This window comes from Pomacea canaliculata, linkage group LG10 (genome assembly GCF_003073045.1).
Source record: "Pomacea canaliculata isolate SZHN2017 linkage group LG10, ASM307304v1, whole genome shotgun sequence".
Classification (NCBI taxonomy): domain Eukaryota; kingdom Metazoa; phylum Mollusca; class Gastropoda; order Architaenioglossa; family Ampullariidae; genus Pomacea; species Pomacea canaliculata.
This window is the reverse complement of record NC_037599.1, coordinates 25,136,465-25,162,004: the sequence shown is the minus strand read 5'-3', so window position 1 is coordinate 25,162,004 and position 25,540 is coordinate 25,136,465. Positions and strand designations below refer to the sequence as shown.

The 25,540-nt window shown below is 41.3% G+C and overlaps 2 protein-coding genes across 11 annotated transcripts; both read left to right on the top strand.

Annotated features, from left to right (window-relative positions):
* Positions 1-189: 189 nt before the first annotated feature.
* On the top strand, positions 190-6,203 carry LOC112573136 (phosphatidylinositol-glycan biosynthesis class W protein-like). 8 transcript variants are annotated; one of them, XM_025253220.1, is made up of 9 exons: positions 231-307; positions 621-795; positions 1,112-1,315; positions 1,995-2,399; positions 3,369-3,537; positions 3,745-3,995; positions 4,438-4,582; positions 5,113-5,227; positions 5,744-6,203. In XM_025253220.1, the coding sequence occupies exons 3-9, from the start codon at positions 1,164-1,166 to the stop codon at positions 5,986-5,988; spliced, it is 1,482 nt and encodes a 493-aa protein (XP_025109005.1). In that variant the 5' UTR covers positions 231-307; positions 621-795; positions 1,112-1,163; the 3' UTR covers positions 5,989-6,203. The 8 variants fall into 8 exon arrangements, with proteins under 8 accessions (XP_025109003.1, XP_025109006.1, XP_025109004.1 ...); XM_025253223.1 differs by having other exon boundaries at positions 290-307; positions 731-795; XM_025253218.1 differs by lacking the exon at positions 621-795 and having other exon boundaries at positions 190-307.
* Positions 6,204-6,380: 177 nt separating this feature from the next.
* Positions 6,381-24,693, top strand: LOC112573137. 3 transcript variants are annotated; one of them, XM_025253224.1, is made up of 5 exons: positions 6,381-7,478; positions 22,835-22,900; positions 23,130-23,171; positions 23,697-23,861; positions 23,968-24,693. In XM_025253224.1, the coding sequence occupies exons 2-5, from the start codon at positions 22,838-22,840 to the stop codon at positions 24,022-24,024; spliced, it is 327 nt and encodes a 108-aa protein (XP_025109009.1). In that variant the 5' UTR covers positions 6,381-7,478; positions 22,835-22,837; the 3' UTR covers positions 24,025-24,693. The 3 variants fall into 3 exon arrangements, with proteins under 3 accessions (XP_025109009.1, XP_025109011.1, XP_025109010.1); XM_025253226.1 differs by lacking the exon at positions 6,381-7,478 and adding an exon at positions 22,003-22,371; XM_025253225.1 differs by lacking the exon at positions 6,381-7,478 and adding an exon at positions 22,003-22,420.
* The last annotated feature ends 847 nt before the right edge of the window (positions 24,694-25,540 follow it).

Here is a 25,540-nt window from a genome sequence, read left to right as displayed (position 1 = left end):
GTTCTAATCCAAGACAAGCGTGACCAAAAACGTTTCGAGATGGAATCTCAGCCCTTTTTCACTCTCAGCTCTTGTTCTTACTCTTTGCTTTTTGTACCTCTTCTTTCTTGGTGCCTTAGGCATACTCCTTACGAATGTGAGTATAACCATTGAATTTTCTCCTAACCTTACTAGAATTCAACGGGAGGTCTCCGGTGTTGTGATGACGTCACCAGTGGCGCCCACAGCAGACGTCAAGATGTCGCACGCACCAAACACGCTAATATTATTATAAATGACATGCAATCACTAAAGACGGAGGGCTGTAGTAAGCTTGTACTCTTACTTTAAAATATACATATTGCTATAGTAAGCGCGTTGATGAACAATCGTTTCTGACATACCAAATATGCTGAAAATATCAAAATGTAAAGGTGCAAAACTGAAAACTTTTCCTTCTGAATTTCTAGTACTTTTGAGCAAAAGCATTTTGGTACTCTAACATTTGGAGTGAGTTATGGGTTCAGATTTTGTCTGACACCTGTTCACAGAATGAGTGTTGGGGCTTTTCTCAAGGTGCTCTGTTGTCTTCATCCCTCTTTCACCCTTCATACTGTCATGGTTGAATCTCCTGTATACAGCTCTTGGTGGAGGTGGAAGCACTTTCCAAACCAAATTTTCCCCCTCCTGTGCACCTGTAGCTCACCATGCACAACTCAATGTGGTCATTCCCTCCATCACTTTTCCACAGACCTGTTCACTGCAAGGAACCTGGTTCTAACCACATGTGAAGGAAAAGTCCCATTTCATCACAAGGTGTTTTGGTTTGATAGACAAACATTTGATTATGAAGAAACATATAATCATATTATGTTTGTGTGAAATCAAATTTGATCATGAGATATTGGATGAAAAAAGTACATGCAGTCCCACTTCACTGCCCCTAAAATGTGGTCTTTCTCATTGAGGTTGTGTGCACATATAATCTCTCTCATTCTGACTCATTTAAAATAAATGTGTGTTGTGTGTACTCTGGCATTGCACAAACTTGTTACATAAAACAAAAACCTAAGTTATCAATAGATTAAGTAGTAGTTTTTGTGACATACGTTATGTTCTCTTTTCGCAACAGAATACATCTGAGTGACAGGCTTGTGAGATGAACTATTGACAGACTTTGTAAAATGTCATATAAAGAGGAACATGAAAGATTTATCAGTGGTCACAATGGAACCACAGTATCAGAGGTTGCCATTTTGACTCTGACACCCTGTGCAAGCATCCTCATTCTCAATGCAGTTTCTCTTTTATACCACCTGCAGACTATGCCCTTTTGGTAAGAAATCATTTACAGTGATTTTCTTGACATGGTATTATCCTGTAAATTATGGCATATTCAAACTGCCTAGTGGTTTACCATTTCACATTAAGAATATGACTTATTCCAACAGTATCAAAGCATGAATTTTAATCTTCATTTTTAGAAAGTTATAAAAGTTTAAACTTGCTTCAGTAATTGAAGTATGGTCAACATCTAGCTCAACATGAGTAGCTACACTACCATGCCATACAATAAACTCCTTGCTTTTGAGGCCATCTTTCATTATTATTATGAGGATGATGTCTGCGTGTTTTTAATTTTTTGTAAAGCACTTTGATGGTGGGGTAAAGTGCTATATTGATCAACTTTACTATTTTTACTATCATTCAGACTATTGAATCTTGAAAGCTAAATCATCCCGAATTTATATGCTTACATACTTTCTTATGTGTAACTTGTTGATCATTAGACTGTCACACATACATCCTTACCAGTCCACTTGATCAGACATTGTTAATACTCCAAGCTTAACATGGCAGAGTTCTGGGCAGTTAAATGCATCGACAACATTTGTTGCCTATGAAAGCAAACCTATAAACACACTGATGAGTAATTTCCATTGCTTTAAATAGTTATTTTTTTCATTTACAATAAAACTTCTTGGAACCCTATTAATTTTCTTTCTTTATTACAGGTCTAGGGTGGCACTGGAATATTCAGTCATGATTATTCCTATGATTCTGCACACAACAGTGTTGAGCAATGAGACAACAGCTGTGTTTGTAACAATGTATGCTGTAGCATTTGTTTGCTGCATTCTCTGTGTAAAGAAGGCACCACCAAGAAGTTTTCGGAAGACATTTTCCTGCTTGATGCAAATGGAGATGAGAGTACAAAGACCATTCTTGACCAACATGAGGTCTCTGGTGAACATCGGGACAGCTGTTGTTATTCTTGGTGTGGATTTTGCCATTTTCCCTCGCAGATTTGCCAAAACAGAGACTTTTGGGATAGGTTTTATGGACAATGGTGTTGGATGCTTTGTGATCACAAATGCCATTGTTTGTCCAGAAGCAAGAGGAAAAGTTGGATCATGTCGGTAAGTTGATGACTAGTTCTGAATGTCAGAAATTAGTGGTTAGTAATAATTTAAACAGTAGTTGCTGCAGAAACTGAAGTGACTGTGGTGACAGGAGGCAGAACAACATTAGTTGTGTTTTTAGTAACAGCCAGCAGTAGTAGTGTTTCTTGTAATGTATTTGCAACAGCAACAGAAGACTCCATGAACATTGACCATGGTAGCTGGCATCTGCATTTACCTGACTATTGACACAAATGTGAGTTTTAACTCACTCTAACATGCTGCCAGTCAGTTGTGACCAAGGTTGCTCTTTTCATATATGCATTAATACTGAATATAAAGACCTAAAAAATGCAACTCATTTTGGACAATTCATAGATTTTTTTTTTAATTTTATGGTGCCTTGGATAAAAGGTCTTTACTTGTTGGAACAAACAGCAAATTGTATACCAGCAATTACAAAAATGTATAACAATATAAACTCTGTTACTAAAAGTATACTACAACAATGTAAACTAAAAATGTACTTGTTCTGTAACTGTACAAGCTTTTGCATCTGTGACAGTTTTAGCCTGGAAACTGTTGTGAGAATGTTAACTCAAGAAATTGCAGGAGTAAAAGCAGGGAGAATGAGAACTACAACAATAATAGTCTCAGTCTTGACTGCCCTTCACAAACATTTAGACCAACTTTTTGAAGTTTTACATGGCAACAGCTTGCATCAAATCAAATCAAATCAAATCAGACTTTATTGTCTGTCGAGGAGACCCAAGACAGAAATTTTTCTTTTGCTCACAAGGGCAGGCATACATACTCATACAGACATTTACACACACAGTTAGGAGTAAAGATACATTATCATGGTAGTTGGATCTCCGTCAAATGGTTAATGACATTTCAATACCTTATATTTCTTTATATATATATAAAAAAAATCACTTAGTACGCCAGTAAAATACCTGTTTTACAAATGTTTTGTATGCCTAGGTCAGTGTCTGAAGGGCTGCAAAGACTTTTCAAGTGTGTAATGTCCTCCATTCCACTTGTGATCTTGGGGCTTGGGCGTCTGGTAACTGTGAAGGGAGTGGACTATCATGAGCATGTCTCAGAGTATGGGATTCATTGGAATTTTTTTTTCACACTGACTGCAGTGAAGGTAAGTGATTTGAGGCTGACCTGTGTGATATGGACATACTTCTGGTAGGTTTATGTGTGTTTGAGCGAGTATGCATCTGCTTGTGTATACATATGGTTTGGCATGTTTGCCAAATCTACTGGATTTTTGTGTCCACTTTTAGAAAATGCAGTTACAATTTTCATCTGGTATGTTCAATAACTAATGTTTAAATTTGTGTGTGACAAGGTGGTCTCAACACTGCTGCTCTGTGTGTGTCCTGTGTGGCTCAGTTCAGTGCTGGCTGCTGGACTTTTGACAATCTACCAGCATGCTCTTCAAACCAAGGGGCTTTCAGATTTCATCCTCTATGGTTCTGATGGAACTGGCCAAAGACTTAATTTGCTTGATGCTAACAGAGAAGGAATTTGCTCATGCATTGGCTACATCTCCATCTACCTTATTGGAGCTCAGATAGGCTGGTTTATTTTTAACAGGAAGTAAGTCAAGACCGGTGGGAATAGTGTATGACTGCCAATACTAATGTAATACATCTGTATTTGAGCTTTTCAATGGGATTGACAAAACAAGAATTTTTATTTTTAAAAAATGAAATTACCTAACTGCAGGCTCTAAGCTTACAGAACTTAAAATAAATGCCAAATTTTTTTTTTAATCATGAACTGAAGAAAAAGAACCATAGCATTCCCTCATCAACAGGATTAAGAGAAGGCCTATAGAAAGGATTATTTTAGAGAAGGACTATAGACACAAGCATTGCAGAAGGCAGTTGAGGCAGTGACTAGTGGGACTTTACAGTTAAAATGTTATTTTTCTTTAGCACCTTCCACCTTTTTCAGCATGTTTATCTTGCTTTTGCTCACGAAAGAGATTTTGAGTAGAATGTCTGTTACGATTTTTTATGACTCTGTTGTCTAACAGGAAGACCAAATTCTGTGACTGGATGAGAATTTTGTGCATTTTAGCTGGTGTTTCTTACATATTTTATGGAGCCCTGCATATTTCTTCAGAATACATTCAGCCTGCATCTCGTCGGATGGCAAACCTCTCCTTTGTTCTCTGGATTGTAAGTTAGATTCTGGGACTGACATTTTTTAAGGAAACATGCATTTACTTAGCAGAGAAAAAGTACTACTCATGTATTTAGACTTGAACACTTTGTTTCAGATGTTTTTAGTTGAGATATTATCCTATTTTGGTGTTTTCATTCTTTTCATGGTCTCATCCATTTGCTTTTTATTCATTTGCCACTTAGTGGAGAACATAATATGCAATAAATGCATGCAGGCTAAAGGCTCAGGCAGCACAGCAGTGCACAATGCATTTCAGCAGTACACATGGCACTACAGCAGTACACATTTCCCTCTAAGTTACCTACAGCAGAGATTGCAATAGAAGCAGTTGTATATTTGACCATGGCATTATATTTTCCTACGAAGTTTCTCTCCATCAAATTTGATCAGTGATCTCTCTTTCTTCTCGCTCTCTCTTTTTCACTCCTCAAAACTCCATCCTTTACTTAAAGTTTAATAAATAAGTCTGAAGAGTTGCAATTATGAAGCGGTTAGACGACATAAAGTATTGTGTTGTTTACAGGTGGCTTTAAGTACTCAGGTACTAGCCTCATGTTTGCTGATCGATCTTTTGACCACAGTCTTGACAGTTCTGTCAGCTGTGAGTAACAAGAAGGTGGAGGGAGTGCCAGGATGTGGTGAGGACACTTTTATATAATAAGAGGGAGTTTCTTACACAAATGCAATTTTTCTTAAATATTTCTAATTTTGTAAGTTTTATGCTAACCCAGTACTTCATCTTATTATTATTATTGAATTCCATAGACTCTCGGGTAACCAGTACTCGTGGGGATTAGTGGATGCCAGATAAATGTAGTTTGTGGCTGCCAAAGAATTACTATAAAAATAGGTGTGACTAATACATTATCCCATACTACTATGTTCTGCCACACAACATCTGTATTGGCTTGATATTAATATTGATAAGCAGCAATGAAAAGGAAATTAAGACAGATAAGGCAAACTTTATATATCACAGTTTTATTATAGAAACAGCTTTGCAAATGCAGTGTGCAGTATTAATTAAATGTACAACTGATCAGCTTCACAAATAGCATGTAAAAGTAAAAGCTTAGATAAGGAGAAGATGCCAACAATGTAGAAGCAATACTGTGTAGTTTGTGATTCAATCATGTATCTTCATTTCTTGGCAGAGGATGATGTGCTCTCAGACAAGGAAAAGAAGAGCGACAAACTTTGTCTGCTGCATGCAGTCAACTTCAATGGGCTGTTGTATTTCTTGATGGCTAACCTTTTGACAGGGTTTGTGAATATGTCCATGAAAACAATTCATGCCTCATCATTGATGGCAGTCTTTACGCTCAGTGCCTACATGTTTGTCTTGACAGTTGGGATTTTGTACTTACATCACAAGAAGGTTGCTACTCGATTCTGGTGATATTTTATAAAAGCAGGTGTCATTTCTCTCCTAAAATGTTGACAATGTTGAAAATCAAAAAGTTCATCATGAAGAATGAGTATAAGATATAAGGAAATAAATGTATTAGCAAGCATTACCCTGTATTGTATTTATGCACTTTAAGCAACTGTGAGTACATTTCATAAAGGGCAATGCAAGATCGCTATAAATAAAGCATAAGTATCACAAAGGCATATTCCGGTGGTATTTTTTATGACGAATAAACTCGAGAAATATTAATGTCTTTTCTCTAAATCCCACCTGGATTTGTGCAGAAAACCGGAAGTGACGATTGAAAGTGTATGTCTAAAAATAGTGTCGTGTGCATGAATTCAAGGAGGAAACATGCAATCCTAGGTAAAGGAAAACAGACATAATGTACTGTTGCTGAATGTCCTCTTCGGAACTCAGTTGGAGTTATAGTTTGTACTCATGAAATCCTAGAGATAATGGCAACAAACGCAAGACCTCTTCTTTGTTCTGTGAACTTCGTCCTCGCCATAATCGAGAATTTGCTCAAAAATTTCAAAAGCGATTAATTGTTATCCTGTCACTTATACAGCTCAGGTGACCCATGGACTTTAAGTAACACGAAGACATCTTCCTACAGCAGTGGCAACTATACAAAAGTACGAGCTGTTCAACTGCGACTGTTGATAAACAAAGATCGAGCACCAGACATGCGACATCGACTCTTTCTACACCGTGTGGTCATCGTGACACACTCACAAACACATCATCAGTCGTATCCTTATCCAACACAATGCTAAACACGACTGACAGTGTGGGTAGACCATTGATATGTGCTTGGAATGGCTGAAAATAGAATTGAGGGTGACAAATGTATAGTGCATGCAGCTAAGTGAGGAAGAAATAAATTTTTACATCGATAAATATGTATCCAATTTTTATAATGTTATATTTTTAATGGTTAAACTATTAGCAGTGAGTTGTAATTATAAAATAAAAACGCAATGCTGGAAATTTAACTTTCTATCAAATAAAAATTACGTAAGTTTCTGTTACACAAATGGACATTTGAAATGTGTCTATATTTAATTAATAATACAAATGGGAAAAATAACTCGTATACACCCACTTAGTAACAGAAAATAATAATGTAACGAAGACTGCAATGTCCGTGATTGTTCCTCATTAAATTTCGATCTGGAGATTTACGTAATTACTTTGTCAAGTGAATTGGACTTGGATTTGGACTTGTTAAATTTTTTTTAAAACTTCAAATGGAGTTTTTATACATAAAGCTCAAATGCGTGTGACTGTATTCCTAAATCAGCCATTTCATTTTCTGAGCCAAAAAAGTCGCTTCTTGAACACAACCTGATGTTTCTTCATTTGACTTGAAGACGTGGAGATTTGCTGAACTGAGCCACACTCACTGTTACAAACTACTTGCACCCAACTGTCCAGTAAAGGAGAGCAATTTTTTTCTGCTTTCCTAGTGGCAGGTGAGAATGTCTGTTGATTGCTGCTATTACTCGTGTGATGAAATATGCGGGAAGGTGTACGCGCACGCGACTGTGTGAAAGAGTTTGTGCAAAGGAGGGTGGGTATGTGTGACAGACTGACAGTGCATGAGAGAGAAATGTCATGAGTTAATGAGCTACCCTAATTACAGTAGTGGGGCGACCAACTCTTACTCCAGGTGGCGGATAAGTTATATCTTTATATCATAGCTTATCTACAATAATGTGGACAAGAACTGTCTCTGGTTATATCTTGCTCTTCTTTCATCACAGATTAATGATGACTGTGTAGAGCTGAACTACAGGCTACAGACCTGTAATTAGTGCTCATGTTAATCTGTAAACACAGACCTGTAATTAGTGCTCATGTTAATCTGTGAACACAGACCTGTAATTAGTGCTCATGTTAATCTGTGAACACAGACCTGTAATTAGTGTTCATGTTAATCTGTGAACAAATGTTACACTACCGCATTTGACATTTGTGACTATTATTGAATTGATTTGGTGCTCGTGCATTCATGCAGTAGACGTGTATCTTCCATTTTATCATTTTCCACTGAAGGTTATAGCAATGTTTCGACAATTATTTTTTTACTAAAACCAAAACGTTTGGTTTTGCGAGTGATGAAGGATGACAAACAGTTGACCGTCTGGAAACTACTACATCGCTGGATTTGCACTGTTTATCTTCCCACGGCTTGTGAACTCATTTTGGTTTTTCAAGTAGGCAACCCAGTGAGTAGCAAAATGCTTCCACTTATAAGATCCGATCTATGACTGGACCTGTGGTGAGGAAAGTTTTTTTTTTTTCAAATGAACTGTGTACGCTGGGAGCAGCTTCTGGCAAGATATCTGTCATCTCATATGACATTCTATGTTTGTTGCGTGCATCCCTGCATGTCATGTCTGTCTTTTTTCTGTAAAGCGCCATGAGCCTACCCATAGGACTAGGATATGGCGCTAAGTTCCTTGTACTATTATTATTAATCAACCAAAGTTCCGCCTACTTTTACATCCGTAGAATTCATTCATGTCTGCCGTGCTGTCATCTGTCTGGCACGGTGTCATCTGTCAGCGTTTCTATGTAGTTTGGTGGACTGGCAGTTCATCTGTAATCTTTTGTGCACAGCGCATTGAGTTGGTCTCCACACAGGGATATACACATTCAGTTATTTATTTTGTTATTTATTACATCACTCTGACAAATGTCTTCTCCCCTCTCTTTTACCATCAGTCATCCATAACAAACTTCAATCATATCTTCTTATAATATTCTTTTATTTCTTTCTTGATGTAATCAACATATTGTCATCAAATAAATAGTACTGGTTTCACTTCAAACAAATTTGTTGCCCATTATGGTATGTAGACATTTATGTGAGGGAAGGAGAATGCATGCTCGGGGTGGTCACCTAATGCCACAGGTGGCCTCTGCAGGTATTTGTAGCAGATATTGCATGACACAATGCTAGCATTGCTAGGTAGCTATAGACTGGCAACATTTTGTAGAGGTGTCTGGCCTTGACGAAACAACCATGCACATTTCAATGAGTTGTAAATACTCCCATTGGTGCAGCTTGCTTTCTACAGAAAGGTCAAAAGCTATCCTGCAATTTGCTAAAATGGAAGATGGAAGTCTGGTGTTTTGTGGAAGATAGCTTCTTAGGGAACAAAACAAAGCAGGTCATCTTGTCTGTTCTTTTCTGAGAATAATTAGCCATTCTCACGTTATTCTGTGCTATAAAAATCACTGATCAGAAGTTTTAATACAATAATAATAATATTTTTTAGTTGCCTCATAGTACTAGAAGGTCAGCAAAACTACACATCTTTTAGAAGTCTAAACTGGCAGCAGGAAAAGTTAATGCTGAAGCTTAATGTGTGGAGTATAGCAGTAATGGAGCCAAAAAGGCATTTAACTCTCCTGAGATGTCTAAATAAAAATGTTTTGGAGACAATAGGTGTTGAGCAAAGTGTTGAAACCTTCAAGCTATTTGCCAGTAGATTGCTGCTGAATCCCTGAGATACCTTTTGCCGTGATGTCTGAATGAACTTATGCTGACAACCATGATGATCTCCCTCCAGATGCGATAATGAACAAGAGGGATTTTGATTAGAGTGAACACTGATTCCGGGATTCAAAAGTAAAAATAAATAAAAAAACAACCCCTTATTATGCTTCATGTGGGTGATGGTAGACATGTCTATAATTCAAAATCTTGTTCTAACAAACAGTTGCTGCCAGTTAAGGTAAGTCAACATTTAGCTTAAGATGTGTGCTTATTATAATCTAATTAGTCTAATGAGGAGTTTGCTCTTCTCAAATGATGAGCTTCCTCTACCAACCTCCCTTGCCCTTAGCCTCATTTCACAACGCCTTCTGCCATTAGCAGTGTCTTGTCACAACGCCTTTAGTTAACAGTTTTGCTATGTGCTGGGGTCTGTCTGCAGCTAGCAGTTTTGATAGGAGCTGGGGTCGGGGTCAGTGGAGACTGTCACGGGCACCTCCCCGATCTTAGTGTAGGCGGGGTCGTTGCCAGGCTCCGTGTATTTCACGTTCCCCATCTTCTCGTAGGTGTGGGTCGCCTCCGTCTCTCCCTCGGAGGAGGGCGGGCTTTTTCTCTGCGACGACAGGCGCTTGGAGCTCCAGAACTCCGCCAGAGGAATCATGCTGGACTTCTCCTTTTTCTTCTTTGCTGGAGCCGCCACCGACGACGACGACGGCGAAGAAGAAGAAACTGGCGTGAGATAGTCTTGTGGTTTTTTGACATCCTGACTGGGGGCGGGCTTCTCCTGGCCTTTGGTACCGAGTTCGGGTGACCCAGGCACTTCAACCGGCGTGAGGTAGCCGGCCTTTTTCCTGTCACTGATCGTGCTGTCTGTCTCCTGTGTGTCAGGAGTCGTCGGTATATGGACTGGAGTCAGGTAGCCCGCTTTTTTCATCTCTTCGCTGAGGACGAATTGTGGGTTTTTGGGTTGCTGCAGAAGTGGTGTGTAAATGTGGGCCTGCTTGTCGTCAGGTACCCCAGGTGTGCTGCCTTTCTCGCTTTTTCCAGGAGCTGGCGTGAGGTAGTCGTTTGCTGGTGCGACTTCAGCAGTGTCTCGAGTTTCCCCAGAAGTAGGGGTTAAATAGTAGTCTGCTGCTGTGGCGGCTTGCTTGCCCTCTACACTTGTGTTTGAAGTCGGCGTGAGGTAGTCATCTGCCCGTCCGACATCATCAGTCGCTACTTTCACGCCCTCTACAGTCGTGTCCGAAGTAGGTGTGAGGTAGTCGTCTGCTCGATTGACCTCAGCGGTGACTACTTGTGTCTGCCCCTGCCTTTCGGCAGAAGTAGGTGTTAGGTAGTCTGCACCTTTGACAACTGCAGCTGCTAGCGATCTGCTTCCTGTCTTCTGCGCTCCCGGCGAGGATGGGGCAGGTGTTAGATAGTCTTCTTTTTGGCCGTGCTGGGAGCCAGGGTATGTGTAGCTCTCGGATTCATTCCCTTTACTGGATGGAGAAGACGAAGCAGGACCTGAAGAAGGAGAGAGTGTTACTGAGAACCAAGCCCGTCACAACTTAAGGGGTAACCCCTGTTGGTTACAGAGAAGCAAGGGACTCAGTGCAACGCATACATCGTACACCATGCACACACCACCTACTTTCTTGACTACTTGTTTCGCTGGACGATCGCCGCTGTTCCGTGTCTCTGCAGACATCATAGGGAATCTCTGCACCGTTAAGATTCACGGACCTGCAGCAAACAAACATCACCAACTATATCTCTACAGTAAAGAGGTGGTCTACGCAGTGGTGTTTGCTGTCCATGATCGTGTAAACAAAAATAATAATGGCGTGCTGTAGACTATTCAGATAATGCACATCCCGATTGACAATAAGTAAATGGTAGACGATGGCTTGTCATAAAGCAATGTCCTTACACTTTCTTCGTGGCTTTCTTTGACGGGCCGGGCCGCACGTCCTCTGAACTACTGTTGGCCTGGTCGTAAGGGTTCTCGCCGTTTTCAGTGCGCTGACCATCTGCAACATAGGGTCGAGGTTTATTTCTTACCTGAACTACGAATTCACTTGCTGTCTCACTGTCTGGTGTGGCTCACTATGCAAATCTCTGTCACTCTCGAATACCAGCCCGAGTGCACACATGCAGTTCTCTCTGTGCCGCCTGTACTCACCTCGCTTAGGTAGAGGAGGTTGATGTCGCCGGCCCTTGTCTGTCCCGTCCTGGATCTCCGAGTAGCCATACTCATCTCCAGGTGCTGCTTCCGACAACAGAATGCACCGAGTGATGACACATGACACATGACACGGGCAAGAGAACAATGAATGCACAACACATGCTGAACACAGAACACTTCTAGCTTTATGGACAGAAAAAAGTTTGTCTCAAAGGAGCGGAGAGTTGGTATTGATACGCACACATGGAACTGATAGATGATCATGAAAACAGAGGGATGACTGATGACAAAGAGAGGATACCAACTCAAATTCCGCCAAGTCCCATTCTTACCTGGTTGGTCGCCAACATCCGGGATCTCCACATACGTTTCCTCGTCGTCTGGATCATGGAGTGGTCTGAACGATCCTTCTTCTGCAACAGGTAACAACATGCGACACTGTGACACCATCATTATGTACACAACTGCTTCTAGCTTTCCTCTTCTCTGCTGTGGGCAACTATTTTACCACAAATAATCTGTTAACAGTGGGTGTTGACACTTGACAGCAAGTTAAGTAAACCAATGACCTTTAAACTGAGGGAATGGAGTCCCCAGACAATGAGTATGATGAGGATCGTTAGCACACTTACATGTGCATTCTTAGTACTTCCTTTTTGTTTCCTAACTACATCAGTAATTATATACTTATATCTGTGCTTTTTGCATCTGCTTTCTTCTGTTTCTCTCTGATAAAAACTCACCATGTCGATGTTTTTCTTGCTCAGCCAACAGTCGCTGTCGTTTGCGTTTCTTCCAAAAAAGCCTTTCAGAGAGAAAAAAAGTAGGCAAAGTCAATTCCTTTTAATTTCACATATTTAAACTTTAAGAAAAATATTACACTACTTGATTTCATTTTTTCAGCTCGATTTATTTTTAAACTTGTAAACTGGATACCGTGTTCATGCAACAAGACGAAAGGGTTGTAAACAAAAAAAGTAAACAGCCACAGTTCTTCTGACAGAAAAAGAAAACAAGAAGTCAAAGATGGGAGGAAGCTTAAGAAACCAAGACTCACAGTGAAGAAGATGCGACAGACCAACAACGGCAGCTCCAGCTACAGCTGCGCCAGCGATGACAGCTGTGTCGCTTTGTTTGTTGGAGTCTTGCGTGTTGTCCTCGTCAGCTGTCAGACAGTCATGTCAAGATTAGAGCCCGTACACCCACTGTCTCCTCATTGCTACAACATTCTTATAATTAGCATTCCTACTTAACAACTCCACCTCAAAGTGGGATTTGCAGACTTTATCTTCAGTCACCTTAATGGTGTTAAGGTTCTCAATGTTTTATCTCATTTGTATATGAATGCAGGAAAAGTATTCGACTAAAGGGTGTTACACGTGTCCCTTAATGTCGTTTTCACAGAGCAGAGAACACAAAATTAATTAAATTTAATACTCTCAAATACTGTTTCAAAAAGAATTTCTCAGTACGACTTGGATTTAGTTTCTTAATTTCAGAACAATGTTATTTCCGAATGCACTGCTCTGCAGGGACTGTGCTACACCCTTCGTCGCACACATCGTACTTGGACTTTACAGAAAAACAGGTTTTGAGAAAACACAAGAGTTAAAACTACTGTAATTTCTATACGAGAAACATTCCGACTTCTAATAAACACTTGGATAAATTTAAAGGGATACGCTACTCAGAAATGTGGAGGGCTGCAAACCCATTGGTTTCATGATAGTTTTATTTAGCTTTGACCGTTAGGTTTAATATCGCTTGTTATCAATGTTGGTAAAATGTCTTTCTGAAGTTTTTCAATGGTACATGAACAGGCAAGTATTTCGTCTGCCGTTTTCACTGTGGGGCTTTAAATTTACAATCTCCTTCTTTGTATAGCATATCCCTTTAAAAACAACACAAATTATAATAACATAAATCATATGTGCTGGAATGTGTGTGTGTTAGTGTGTGTTTGTGTGTGTTAGTGTGTGTATTTGTGTTAGTGTGTGGGCATGAGCTGTTGTAGCTACGGGGCTGTGAAAGGATTTAAATTTCCAGTATTTGACAGAATTTTTTTTTTTTAGCCTGCGCATTCCTTTCAGTGGGACCTTCAGTTCTTAGTGAGTTTGCCTGCAGTTACTTGGCACAAAGCTGGACAACAGTCTTGTCTACCCCAACCAAATGTACACATAGCCAAGCACTGCTGTAACTAGTATTGCTAGATCTTCATGCCCTCACTTAGTATATAGACACATGTCATAGCCTGGTATAGCTAGATCGAAATTTGACAATAATGCACCTGCCAGCGTTAATACTGAACAGCAAAACAATAACTTCACTGTAAACTCAAACTGAGGCAAAAGTGAAAAGCACTGTCACTTATTTTCATTTATGAAAGAACTTTTTTCTAGGCCCCAAACTAAGCAAACAACACAAGGTGCGCAGGCTGCTAAGTGCAAGTCCCAGTCATCTTGGAAGCTCGCATGTCCAACCTTCATTCATATTTGCATATTGCTTCCTACTGTTCCCGAGATCCCACACACAACACAACAGCAGTAAGAGTCTGAATCGCACATTTATTTCCACGCATTCACGCTCTCGATTCAAAAGTCAAGACATAGTAAGGCAAGTCTTTATTTATTTCAGTCCTAAATTCTCCCCCACCTCACCCCACCCACCCGCTTTTGCTGGGTGAGCATGAATCAGACGACAACGATGACCCCAGCCACTCGCTCGTGCACGCTCGCATACAGACACTCACTCGCACAAGTATTGTGAGAGGACAAGTAAACATTATCATGTAAAAGTGGCTGTTGTTAAGGTGGACTGATCAAGAAAAACGAGCCTCTTTGACTCACGTGACTGGTGCAGGCGCCACACGAGTGGTGCGGTATCGCGAGCTTCACTATTTCTATGGGATGTATAAACACATTCACCTCATGCCTGTGGTCTTGGGGGGCCTTCTCCAGCGTGTCCTGAAAATAGCAAAACAGATGATTCATTTGGAATGTCAGATGCTGTCACAGCCGTTGTGGTGTATTGTACCACGCCTGTGTGTGTATTTAATAAAGCATTTTTATTTCCTCTATTTCTCTCTCTCTCTGAATCTCTCTTTCCGACAGGCGCTTGCTGTGCTGTCGAAGCAGCCGAGTGTCCAGCAATGACCTTCTACCTCCATGCAAAAATTCTTGCACAGTTTGAACAAACTGAATTCAGCAAGGTCAGACTTATTTGTTACATGACAACATTTTTAATGAAAAATCTAAGCAGCTGGAGCTTGTTAACTTTCCAGGTCACGCTCATTTCTAAAACAAAACCAAAAAAAGCCAAACCAGCAACGGATGCAGTAACAATAGTTTGAATTGTTTTCAAGAGAATTTCTATTTCCTTGTTCTCTCTTTCTTTTTAGCATACAATAAACAGTCTTTTAAATTTGTTTTTTGCTTACAACAACTATATTGTCGTCTGTTAGCTGCTGTAGGCAGACGTCAGTAGGTCAACTTTCACACCGGAAGTAAAAGCTGAGTTCCTGGTTGGTGCAAAATGACGGATTGAATGTGCAGGGGAAATGTGGTCAGGGCAAACTGGCAAGTGAAGTATTAGCAGTGATACACTAGACATTTTATTCACTCACTCCTTGAGGGTGTATAGGACACACGGACAGGAAACGTAAAGAAGATACTAGTGATGGCAATAATCGTTGTCATGCATTAACATAACTAACCTAGCGACATTACTCATGAAAGCTATCACAAGTAATTTTTATAAATTAGAGAAGTTTTCTCAGTTGGTGTTTTTGAGGACTTTGCCCTGTGCTTCACTTGTGGGATGCTGGCCCACAGATCATCGCAGGTCACAACCACCAGGGCGGTCCCTGGCCTTATCAACAGGAAAACGTCACTTAGCGTTGCCCTCGACAGCAGACTTCACTAGTGTGACCTCTCAGCAACTGTCAGTGGATGTTGGCTGAGTTCACTGACATGGCCCTCGGAGATTCTGACTCACAAACGTGCGGGACATCCGCTTTCGATTGTCACTTGTAGCAACTACCCCATCTTCACAGTGAAACCTTAACATGGACGCTAATATGACCATTCCAGAATAAAGTGGTGTGTGCGCGAAGCTGGCCATGGGGTGGAGATCACTGTCTTGTTTATTTGTCAGCAATGATGGAGTGTGCCCTGCATGGCGACTTTAGTGTCAAGACTATGGACTTCACGCTTGACCCGACTAACCCTGCTCACTGTGCTGTTCATCTCTTTAGTTACACGGTGTGCTTCTCCTGAACATCTGGACTGTGTCTTCAGCTGGTTTCTGAACACCGAAGGCTTAAAGAAAATACCAGAATATAACTATAAACAACTTACCGAACACATCGTCTGTTGGAGATGAAACTTGTTCTTGAGGTCACATTGGTCATCTCTGTCCTGCCGCCAGCTGCCAGTCGCCCGGTCGTCCCCACGGCCCCGCATTTATTGTCCCCGTGCGAGGTGGGGGCGTGGCCTGAGTGAGTGGTTCAGCCACTGACAGCAGAGTACACACACTTTAATTACAAGAATAATGTACACAGATGTCCTACAAGAACTTGCTGGTCTCGCAATTTTATCATCTCGACTATTTTCGGGGAAACCAGGAAGGTAACTGAAGTAGGGGCGGTGAGTGATGTCTACACGTGTGTGCAGATGATTGGGCAATGGGAGGAAAGACAGACTTGTTCCAGCCCGCAAATCTTTTGTCAAGTATTAGTCTCAGCTGATTAGCCTGTCCTGGCCCGCCCACTTCCTTTACACTGCAACATCTAGCTAGCGTTTGGTATTGACGACGATAAAAGCGATGATGAAGATTATGCTTATGATGATGACGACGATGATGGTGATAAAGAAGACGAGGAATTGTCCCACTCCCCACCCAGTACATGAAATCGCATTCGTATAAATTATCGATACTTTCTGTGTGGTGTTCTTTGTCTTAGTCTGTAGACTTATCCTTCTCTCTCTCTCTCGCAATCCTCCTTTCTGCGCACGATGTAACGAACACAAAAAGTTTTTTCTACACAGTTTGCTAAAGTGAAGTAGTCCTTAGTAAAACCTAAGTATGAAAATTGTTAAGACCGTGGAATGAGTGCTACGCCTGAGCTTGGCACAGTTCTGACTGGAGCCAGCAGGTCCCTTCTCGTGCTCCTTGTTTCTCGGGGAGTAAAGGTCGTCCTCTAACCTTTTCAGGTCGTTGGGTATGGGTATGGGGTTGGGGGTGAGATGTGAGCTGGGTCGACTGGGGGAAGTTTGCTGCGCTACTCGGGAATCGAACCAGGGTTAGGGTTTGGATGCCAGCGCTTTAACCATTCGGCTATCCGCTTCCAGGGGGATGGGAGACCGAAAGGTCATTGGTCATGGAGTTGTGACCTCATCGCTTGCAGGATCCGGCACAGGACACAACTCAGTCACTTTTGAGCTTTTTGGTATTTCCCTTCTTGACAATGTAAAATATGGAATTCTAGAATATAACATTAGACAGAAGATGTGATCTTAAAGAACTATAGTTTTATTTTTGTTGTTGTTTGGATGTCTATTTTTCATGACTGCTGAATGTGACAGGTGCATGCAGTTTGTGCTGAGACTTGGCCTTATATCCCCGTCTCAGGGACGAGGGTTTTGAAGTTCTACAGGATTTGTTTTGCGGTGCTACAGGGGAATGAGCCTTGGATATGTCTTCTTTCTCATAAACTACAGGCTTTCCACCTGTACGGAATGTTGTTCAGTCCAACTGTCCACTCTTCTCTGCACAAACACCTGGGGATAGCAGAACAGGAAGATGTTCAGATGGGGACTTCTGTTGTGTTCAGTTCTGAGCCTGAATATGATCCCCTTCTTGCTTGGACAGCTAATGATAACTGGGATGTGGTTGTGGTGGTCTGTAGATGGATCTTACTGTGGTCATATTAACCTCGCTGTGTTCTTGTACTTATTCTGCCCCTTGTTTAGCTAACGTGTCGGCCTCTTCGTCACCTGCTATTCCACAGTGTTAGAGACCCCCGTGGAAGACATCGACACTAATACTTTCCTACAATAATCATCAACCAAAGTAACAACCCAAAAGAAGTCATACAAAATATCCCAAGATACAATCAAAAGCAAAGCACTTTCAGATGATACTGTAGTCTACATTTCATTTAGACATTAGGAAGTTCTGAAAGGTCAGACGACGTTCGAAACCGAAGTTTGTGACAGAAGAATGGAAACCTTGATATTTGCTGTATAATTTCAGTTTCAGGTCTTGACAAGACAAATAATTTTTATGTTTCGTCTGTGTATGAAGCGTACAGGTCTCGCAGCAACCGTGGAGTTTACAAACGCTTTTTGTTCCTCATCACTGGTTTCATATCAACACACCAACATTTAGTGTGATCCGGAAGGGCGTTGGTGATATTAAAAAAGGAAAAAGAGGATCTGTCTATGTGTGTCTGTGCGCGTGCACACGTGTCCTGAAGCAATGTTTTATTCTGATATAACGATTTGTGATCCCAGGGCTTCTGCTAAGGCTAAATTTTTGGGTCCCAGGGACCCCTTCTTCAGATTTGTAAGGGGTCCCTGTTCTTCGCCCAAATTTGGAGGGGACCCCATTGACGAAAATTGAAGGGGTCCTCCGAACTTTCATGCGTACTGTACGCAATTTTTTGTGTAAGCAGAAGCCCTGCAGACTGATCCCCTCGTCTAGGTGATTAGCAGCAGTTGTGCATTTAACGACCAGCACACTTGTGAGGTTGATAAGGTTTGAAATTGTTGAGCAGCAAAAGTTTTAAGTTAAGAAGTTGCAAAATGGGAATCAGTTAAGTAACGATAAGGACTGACCGACAAAGAACTTATCACTTATGAAAAACACTCATGTAATTGGGTTCAAGACACTGTCCATGTTCTTGCCGATGGTGATACTTGTAAATCACTAGAGCAGGAGACAGCTGGACATTATAACAAGAGCGAGCTGACTTGTTCCTGACACTTGACCAACTCTCCGTCCTCAGCTGCTCAGGCGGCGACAGGTGAACTTGCTGTCTGCAGGTGTAAAACCCACAGCCCCACCCTGCTTGTAGGAGCTCTCTGCAGTGTGCTTTTCACTCCAAGGGTATTGGATTAACCTAATATAGTCTTTAGGGTACGATAAAGTAGATTAACCTAGTATAATCTATAGGGTAGATATACCGTAGATCAACCTAGTGTACTATACAAGGTAGTATAGTCTATAGGGCAGAAAAAGGTTGAATTAACTGACATCTGTCTCTAAAAAGCCACCCTGAGGCACTAACTGCAGCTGTCCAGCTGCATGTATGACATCACAGTCCGAACATACTGACTTCAGTTCATTAGCTTTGTAACGCTCATTTCACCTACACACCTGGGATCTATCCTGTCATTTTAGGGTATACCTTGCATAGGTAGGTACCTTGTGGATGTATGGTGTATCCTGCACACCTGTATCCTTCATACAGGTGTGGAATGTACCTTACAGACCTGTAGCCTTACATGCAGGCCTGGGGTGCTGTATGCAGACATAGAATGCTACCTGCAGACTTTGGTCACCAGCAGACATGCAGAGTACTTCGCAAACAAGGAAAGTAAATACAGTGTAGCATCATCATGTGACTCTAGATACCTCACCCTTACTGTGACTAGTACCATGTAGCTCTAGATACCTCACCCTCACTGTGACTAGCACCATATGACTCTAGATACCTCACCCTTACTGTGCCTAGCACCATGTAACACTAGATACCTCACCCTTATTGTGCCTAGCACAATGTGCAATCTAGATACCTCACCCTTACTGTGCTAGGCACCATGTAGCCCTAGATACCTCACCCTTACTGTGCCTAGCACCATGTGCTAGATACCTCACCCTTACTGTGCCTAGCACCATGTGACTCTAGATACCTCACCCTTACTGTGCCTAGCACCATGTGACTCTAGATACTCACCCTTATTGTGCCTAGCACCATGTGTCTAGCTTAGATACCTCACCCTCACTGTGCCTAGCACCATGTAGCTCTAGATACCTCACCATCACTGTGACTAGCACCATGTGGCTCTAGATACCTCACACTTACTGTGACTAGCGTCATATGACTCTAGATACCTCACCCTTACTGTGCCTAGCACCATGTAACCCTAGATACCTCACCCTTATTGTGCCTAGCACAATGTGACTCTAGATACCTCACCCTTACTGTGCCTAGCACCATGTAGCCCTAGATACCTCACCCTTACTGTGCCTAGCACCATGTAGCCCTAGATACCTCACCCTTACTGTGCCTAGCACCATGTAACCCTAGATACCTCACCCTTATTGTGCCTAGCACAATGTGACTCTAGATACCTCACTCTTACTGTGCCTAGCACCATGTGGCTCTAGATACCTCACCCTTACTGTGCCTAGCACCATGTAGCCCTACATACCTCAACCTTACTGTGCCTAGCACCATGCACATGACTCTAGATACCTCACCTTACTGTGCCTAGCACCATGTGACTCTAGATACCTCACCCTTACTGTGCCTAGCACCATGTGACTAGATACCTCACCCTTACTGTGCTAGCACCATGTGACTCTAATACTCACCTTATTGTGCCTAGCACCATGTGGCTCTAGATACCTCACCCTCATGTGCCTAGCACCATGTAGCTCTAGATACCTCACCCTCACTGTGACTAGCACCATGTGGCTCTAGATACCTCACACTTACTGTGACTAGCACCATATGACTCTAGATACCTCACTCTTACTGTGCCTAGCACCATGTAACTCTAGATACCTCACCCTTATTGTGCCTAGCACAATGTGACTCTCGATACCTCACCCTTACTGTGCCTAGCACCATGTAGCCCTAGATACCCCACACTTACTGTGCCTAGCACCATGTAGCCCTAGATACCTCACCCTTACTGTGCCTAGCACCATGTAACCCTAGATACCTCACCCTTATTGTGCCTAGTACAATGTGACTCTAGATACCTCACCCTTACTGTGCCTAGCACATGTGACTCTAGATACCTCACCTTACTGTGCCTAGCACCATGTGCCCTTAGAACCTCACCCTTACTGTGCCTAGCACCATGTGACTCTAGATACCTCACACTTACTGTGCCTAGCACCATGTAACCCTAGATACCTCACCCTTACTGTGCCTAGCACCATGTGACTCTAGATACCTCACCCTTACTGTGCCTAGCACCATGTAGCCCTAGATACCTCACCCTTACTGTGCCTAGCACCATGTGACTCTAGATACCTCACCCTTACTGTGCCTAGCACCATGTAGCCCTAGATACCTCACCCTTACTGTGCTAGCACCATGTGACTCTAGATACCTCACCCTTACTGTGCCTAGCACCATGTGACTCTAGATACCTCACCCTTACTGTGCCTAGCACCATGTGACTCTAGATACCTCACCCTTACTGTGCCTAGCACCATGTGACTCTAGATACCTCACCCTTACTGTGCCTAGCACCATGTGACTCTAGATACCTCACCCTTACTGTGCCTAGCACCATGTAGCTCTAGATACCTCACCCTTACTGTGCCTAGCACCATGTAGCTCTAGATACCTCACCCTTACTGTGCCTAGCACCAAGTGGCTCTAGATACCTCACCCTTACTGTGCCTAGCACCATGTGACTCTAGATACCTCACCCTTACTGTGCCTAGCACCATGTGACTCTAGATACCTCACCCTTACTGTGCCTAGCACCATGTGACTCTAGATACCTCACCCTTACTGTGCCTAGCACCATGTGGCTCTAGATACCTCACCCTTACTGTGCCTAGCACCATGTGACTCTAGATACCTCACCCTTACTGTGCCTAGCACCATTAGTGACTCTAGATACCTCACCCTTACTGTGCCTAGCACCATGTGACTCTAGATACCTCACCCTTACTGTGCCTAGCACCATGTGACTCTAGATACCTCACCCTTACTGTGCCTAGCACAATGTGACTCTAGATACCTCACCCTTACTGTGCCTAGCACCATGTGGCTCTACCATCGTACCAGTAAACAGACGGAACTGTCGAAGCTCTGTTACGTTCCACTTTCGTAATCGCAATTTGACGAAATTCTGACAGCTCCAAATTCTCTCCATTGCTAACGGCTAAAGAATTATCAAATGCAAGCGTTCAGAACTGTTGAGCACGATTTCTACCTCTGTCTGGAAAACTTGTGCATTTATTGCGTTAATGTGTACTCTTAATCTTTCTTCTCTTAGAATGATATTCTGCATTAAATTTGGACATTTCTGTAGTTAAAATCTCAATAACTATGTTAATATAGAGTATAAAAATTATACGTACTGTTATCGAAGCGTCGAACACATGTATCAGTATAGAAATTGACCGCTGGAGAAGCTTTTCTGTTGGGAAAAGTGTAGACTCACAAATTTGAAAATGGCGGCTTTGCCTGCACGCATGTAGAGCGCATGAACCCGGTCGTATGTAGCGCGACATGTCATAGACGAATCAAGACAAACTTGGTGGACCCCTTGAGCTTTTGGTTTCCGATGCTGCTAGGGATGACATTCCACCTATTTTCTGCTTCATTGCTGAAGTCTCTCACATCAAACCGCAAGTAGAAAGTGTTGAGCTCATTAACAAAGGTCACTGGGTCATCACATGAGGAAATGACGAAAGCTTTCAGAATTGATGACGAAAACAATAGGTATGACGTGGAGAGCAAAACTGTTAAAGACTCCATTTTGTAACTTACTGTAAGTAGAAAATCTTTTCTACAGTAATAATTAAGGTTTAAGTTGTAGATGAAACATTTTAAAACATCTAAAAGACATTTTTTTATAAACCTTTAAGCATTATTAAAACATTTAGCGTAATAGTAATAGAAACCAAGATGTATTTAAAAAAAAATTTATAGAAGTTTTACGTTGGGCTGTCATCAGAGTCTAGTGCTACAGTCCATCAGTATACAGGGCGGTGTAGCTAGACTGTTGAGCAAGACTCGATGTTGAAGCGATCTCATGCGTAGAAACTAAGGATCTTTTTAAATCAAAACCATTAATAAAGCGTGAGCTATATGTGTTTAGCCTTTTCATGTTATTTTTATTGAAATTTTATGTTTCACATCTAATATTTTATAATTTTGAAATTACTTTTCTCTTGATTTGTAGAAAATGCCCAAATTGTATTTTACGCATAGGAAAAGGAGGCGCACAGGAAAGAAGAAGGAGGAGGAGGTATGAAATATGCACGTGTGTCTTTTACCGTCGACACCCACCAAATCACATCGACATTTCACTGCATGCGCTTGTACTAAACTGCTGATCTACACTCAAAACCAATAATAAAGCGTGAGCTATATGTGTTTAGCCTTTTCATGTTATTTTTATTAAAATTTTTATTTAAATTAGATTTTTCCGATCTAATATTTTATAATTTTTAAATGACTTTTTTCTTGATTTGTAGAACCCCCCGGAAAAAAGAAGTCGGGAAGATGAGGAGGCGAAGGTATGAAATATGCACGTATATGTCTTTTACCGTCGACACCCACCAAATCACGTCGACATTTCGCTGCATGCGCTTGTACTAAACTGCTGATCTACACTCTATAATTAGCTTTTCGAGTCCCCAGCATGTATCACCCCAATGAAAAAACAACTCGAGGCAATTTAGTATGTTTAGAAGATTACTATAATTTACCACAACATAAAAAGGGAATGCACAAGAACAAGTACATTTGCAATACGTTGTTTCCCTAACTTAGCTGGTTCTGTAGGTCGTACCGTTTACCTACCTACATTATGTTGTCGTGTAGGTCTGTAGGACATAAGTTGCTCTCTAGGTAAGCGCACTCGCTCTTTCGGGTTGGAAAGCAAATAGTGCTGAAAGTGTGACAATGTTATTGTTTACATGTAGAAAACTGATTTATATTGATTTGGATTCTCCCTCTCGCGCACACATACACATCCAATGTACCCCCACACACATATGCATGCCTAGAAACATTAATTGTCTTTTTATTATTATTTACAGGCGGGTACGAGCACTGCCACGGAAGAAACCTTTAGAATCGCCCCTAGACAGTTGCCGATGTTAAAAGTATTAAACGATCTCATGGAACAGTTGTCGGCAAAAGCGCAGAGAGATCTGCACTTAGAATTTCATAGGAGAGCGAATGAAATTCTAGATGCAGAAAAGGTAGGAGGCTTAAGTTTTATTTTATTTCGTCCTCGTTTAAATTGATAAGCTGATGAATCACGTGGTATGACTGTTGTTTTATACCGCCTCACTCTTACCTTCGCAGGCTGAATCAACTTGTAGGCCCGAGGCCGTCACACCTGACGACGAAGACGAAGCCTGATGCTGTTTGCGTGCACTCGGCGACACTTGATGGCATGAAAAAAATGTGGCTGTCATGGCTGCTTAAAAGCCTTGACTTTATTTTGTTGTTGGTTCTGAGTGTTGTTTTTTTTAAATAAACCTTTTAAAAGGTGAAAAATGTCAGCTCTGTTATGGCAATGTCAACATGTTAGTGTTTTCTGGAGAGAGTCATGATTGAGAAATGTACAACACTAAGAAATTTTAATTTTTCTGAAAAACTTATTTTATTTGGTGTACATGACAACATTTGTACAAAGATTTGTACGGATAAAGTGTTAGACCTAATTATCTTGTTAGCAAAATATTACATTTATGTATGCAAATGGAAAAACGATATACCCTCTATACATGCCTTTTTACTGATTGTAAAATACAGATATAATATAGAAAGATACCATAGTATTGTAAGTAGTAAATTGGACCTATTTGAAGCTATTTGGAAACCATATCAAAAATTAGTAATATAAGCACAGTTAGTGGAAGCTAGGATGTTCTTTTTCATCTCTTCTCCTCGTCTTTCCTCTTTATTCTTTTCCCCCCTTCTATTCTTTTCCCCCCTTCTATACTGAATGAATGCAGTAATTAATGTATAAATGTCATATATGTTGTATTATTGAAAAATAATAATAATAAAAAAAAAGAAAAATGTCAGCTCAGCATGTGGAAAGGTTTGTTTCCTAATAATAGTTGAATGACTTGTAATAGCTAAGCCTATTCACCTGCTGAAAACACCTTTCTTTGCCTTGCTCCTGTAGCTGTCTTCCCATCCACATACCTGCATACTATATACATACATGTATACATAATACCTCTAGAGTCTAGACACTCGAGGTTACACGCGTTTTTGAGTGCTCTCGATGAAACCTTGACAAAACCTATTAAGTTTAGTTTATCTATATCTGGACCAAAAGTGTAAACTGAATTGTGTGTTATATATCCTGTGGAAATGCCGTTGGAAATTACAACTTTCCGTGTGAGTTGTGGCCTTTTTTTATGGCGATTTGCTTACTTCATGTGGCGAAGGGCGAAAACTGCTGCAATCATACTTGGCAAGTGAGAGCAAGGAAAACACAGTGTGTATTGCTAGCTGTTATCATTTCAAGTCTTCTCATGTGTGCTGGAATATTGAACTAAATCCTGGACCTCTTAACGGCGAGATTATTCATGCTTCTCATACAACGACACATAGCGAGTAATGGTGGCTCTACTGACATCTCGATACCGGACATACCTGTCTCGCACACCTGGTTGCAAGTGCAAGTGCTAACGAACACCACACCCAGACCGGACTTGTGTCAGAACAACCCACTATCCAAAAGCATATCGTCCACTCTTGCCGTTCTATCTACTTCTCTTTCCCGCATGGAGCAGTCTCAGACCACTTTTGTTGCCACCATACACCACTCAGCTGCGTGGTATTGAGGATTCAGTTACTCAACAGATTTCGCAACAAATTCAGACTTCCTACCAATCCTTGATGCAAAACATTTCCAGGC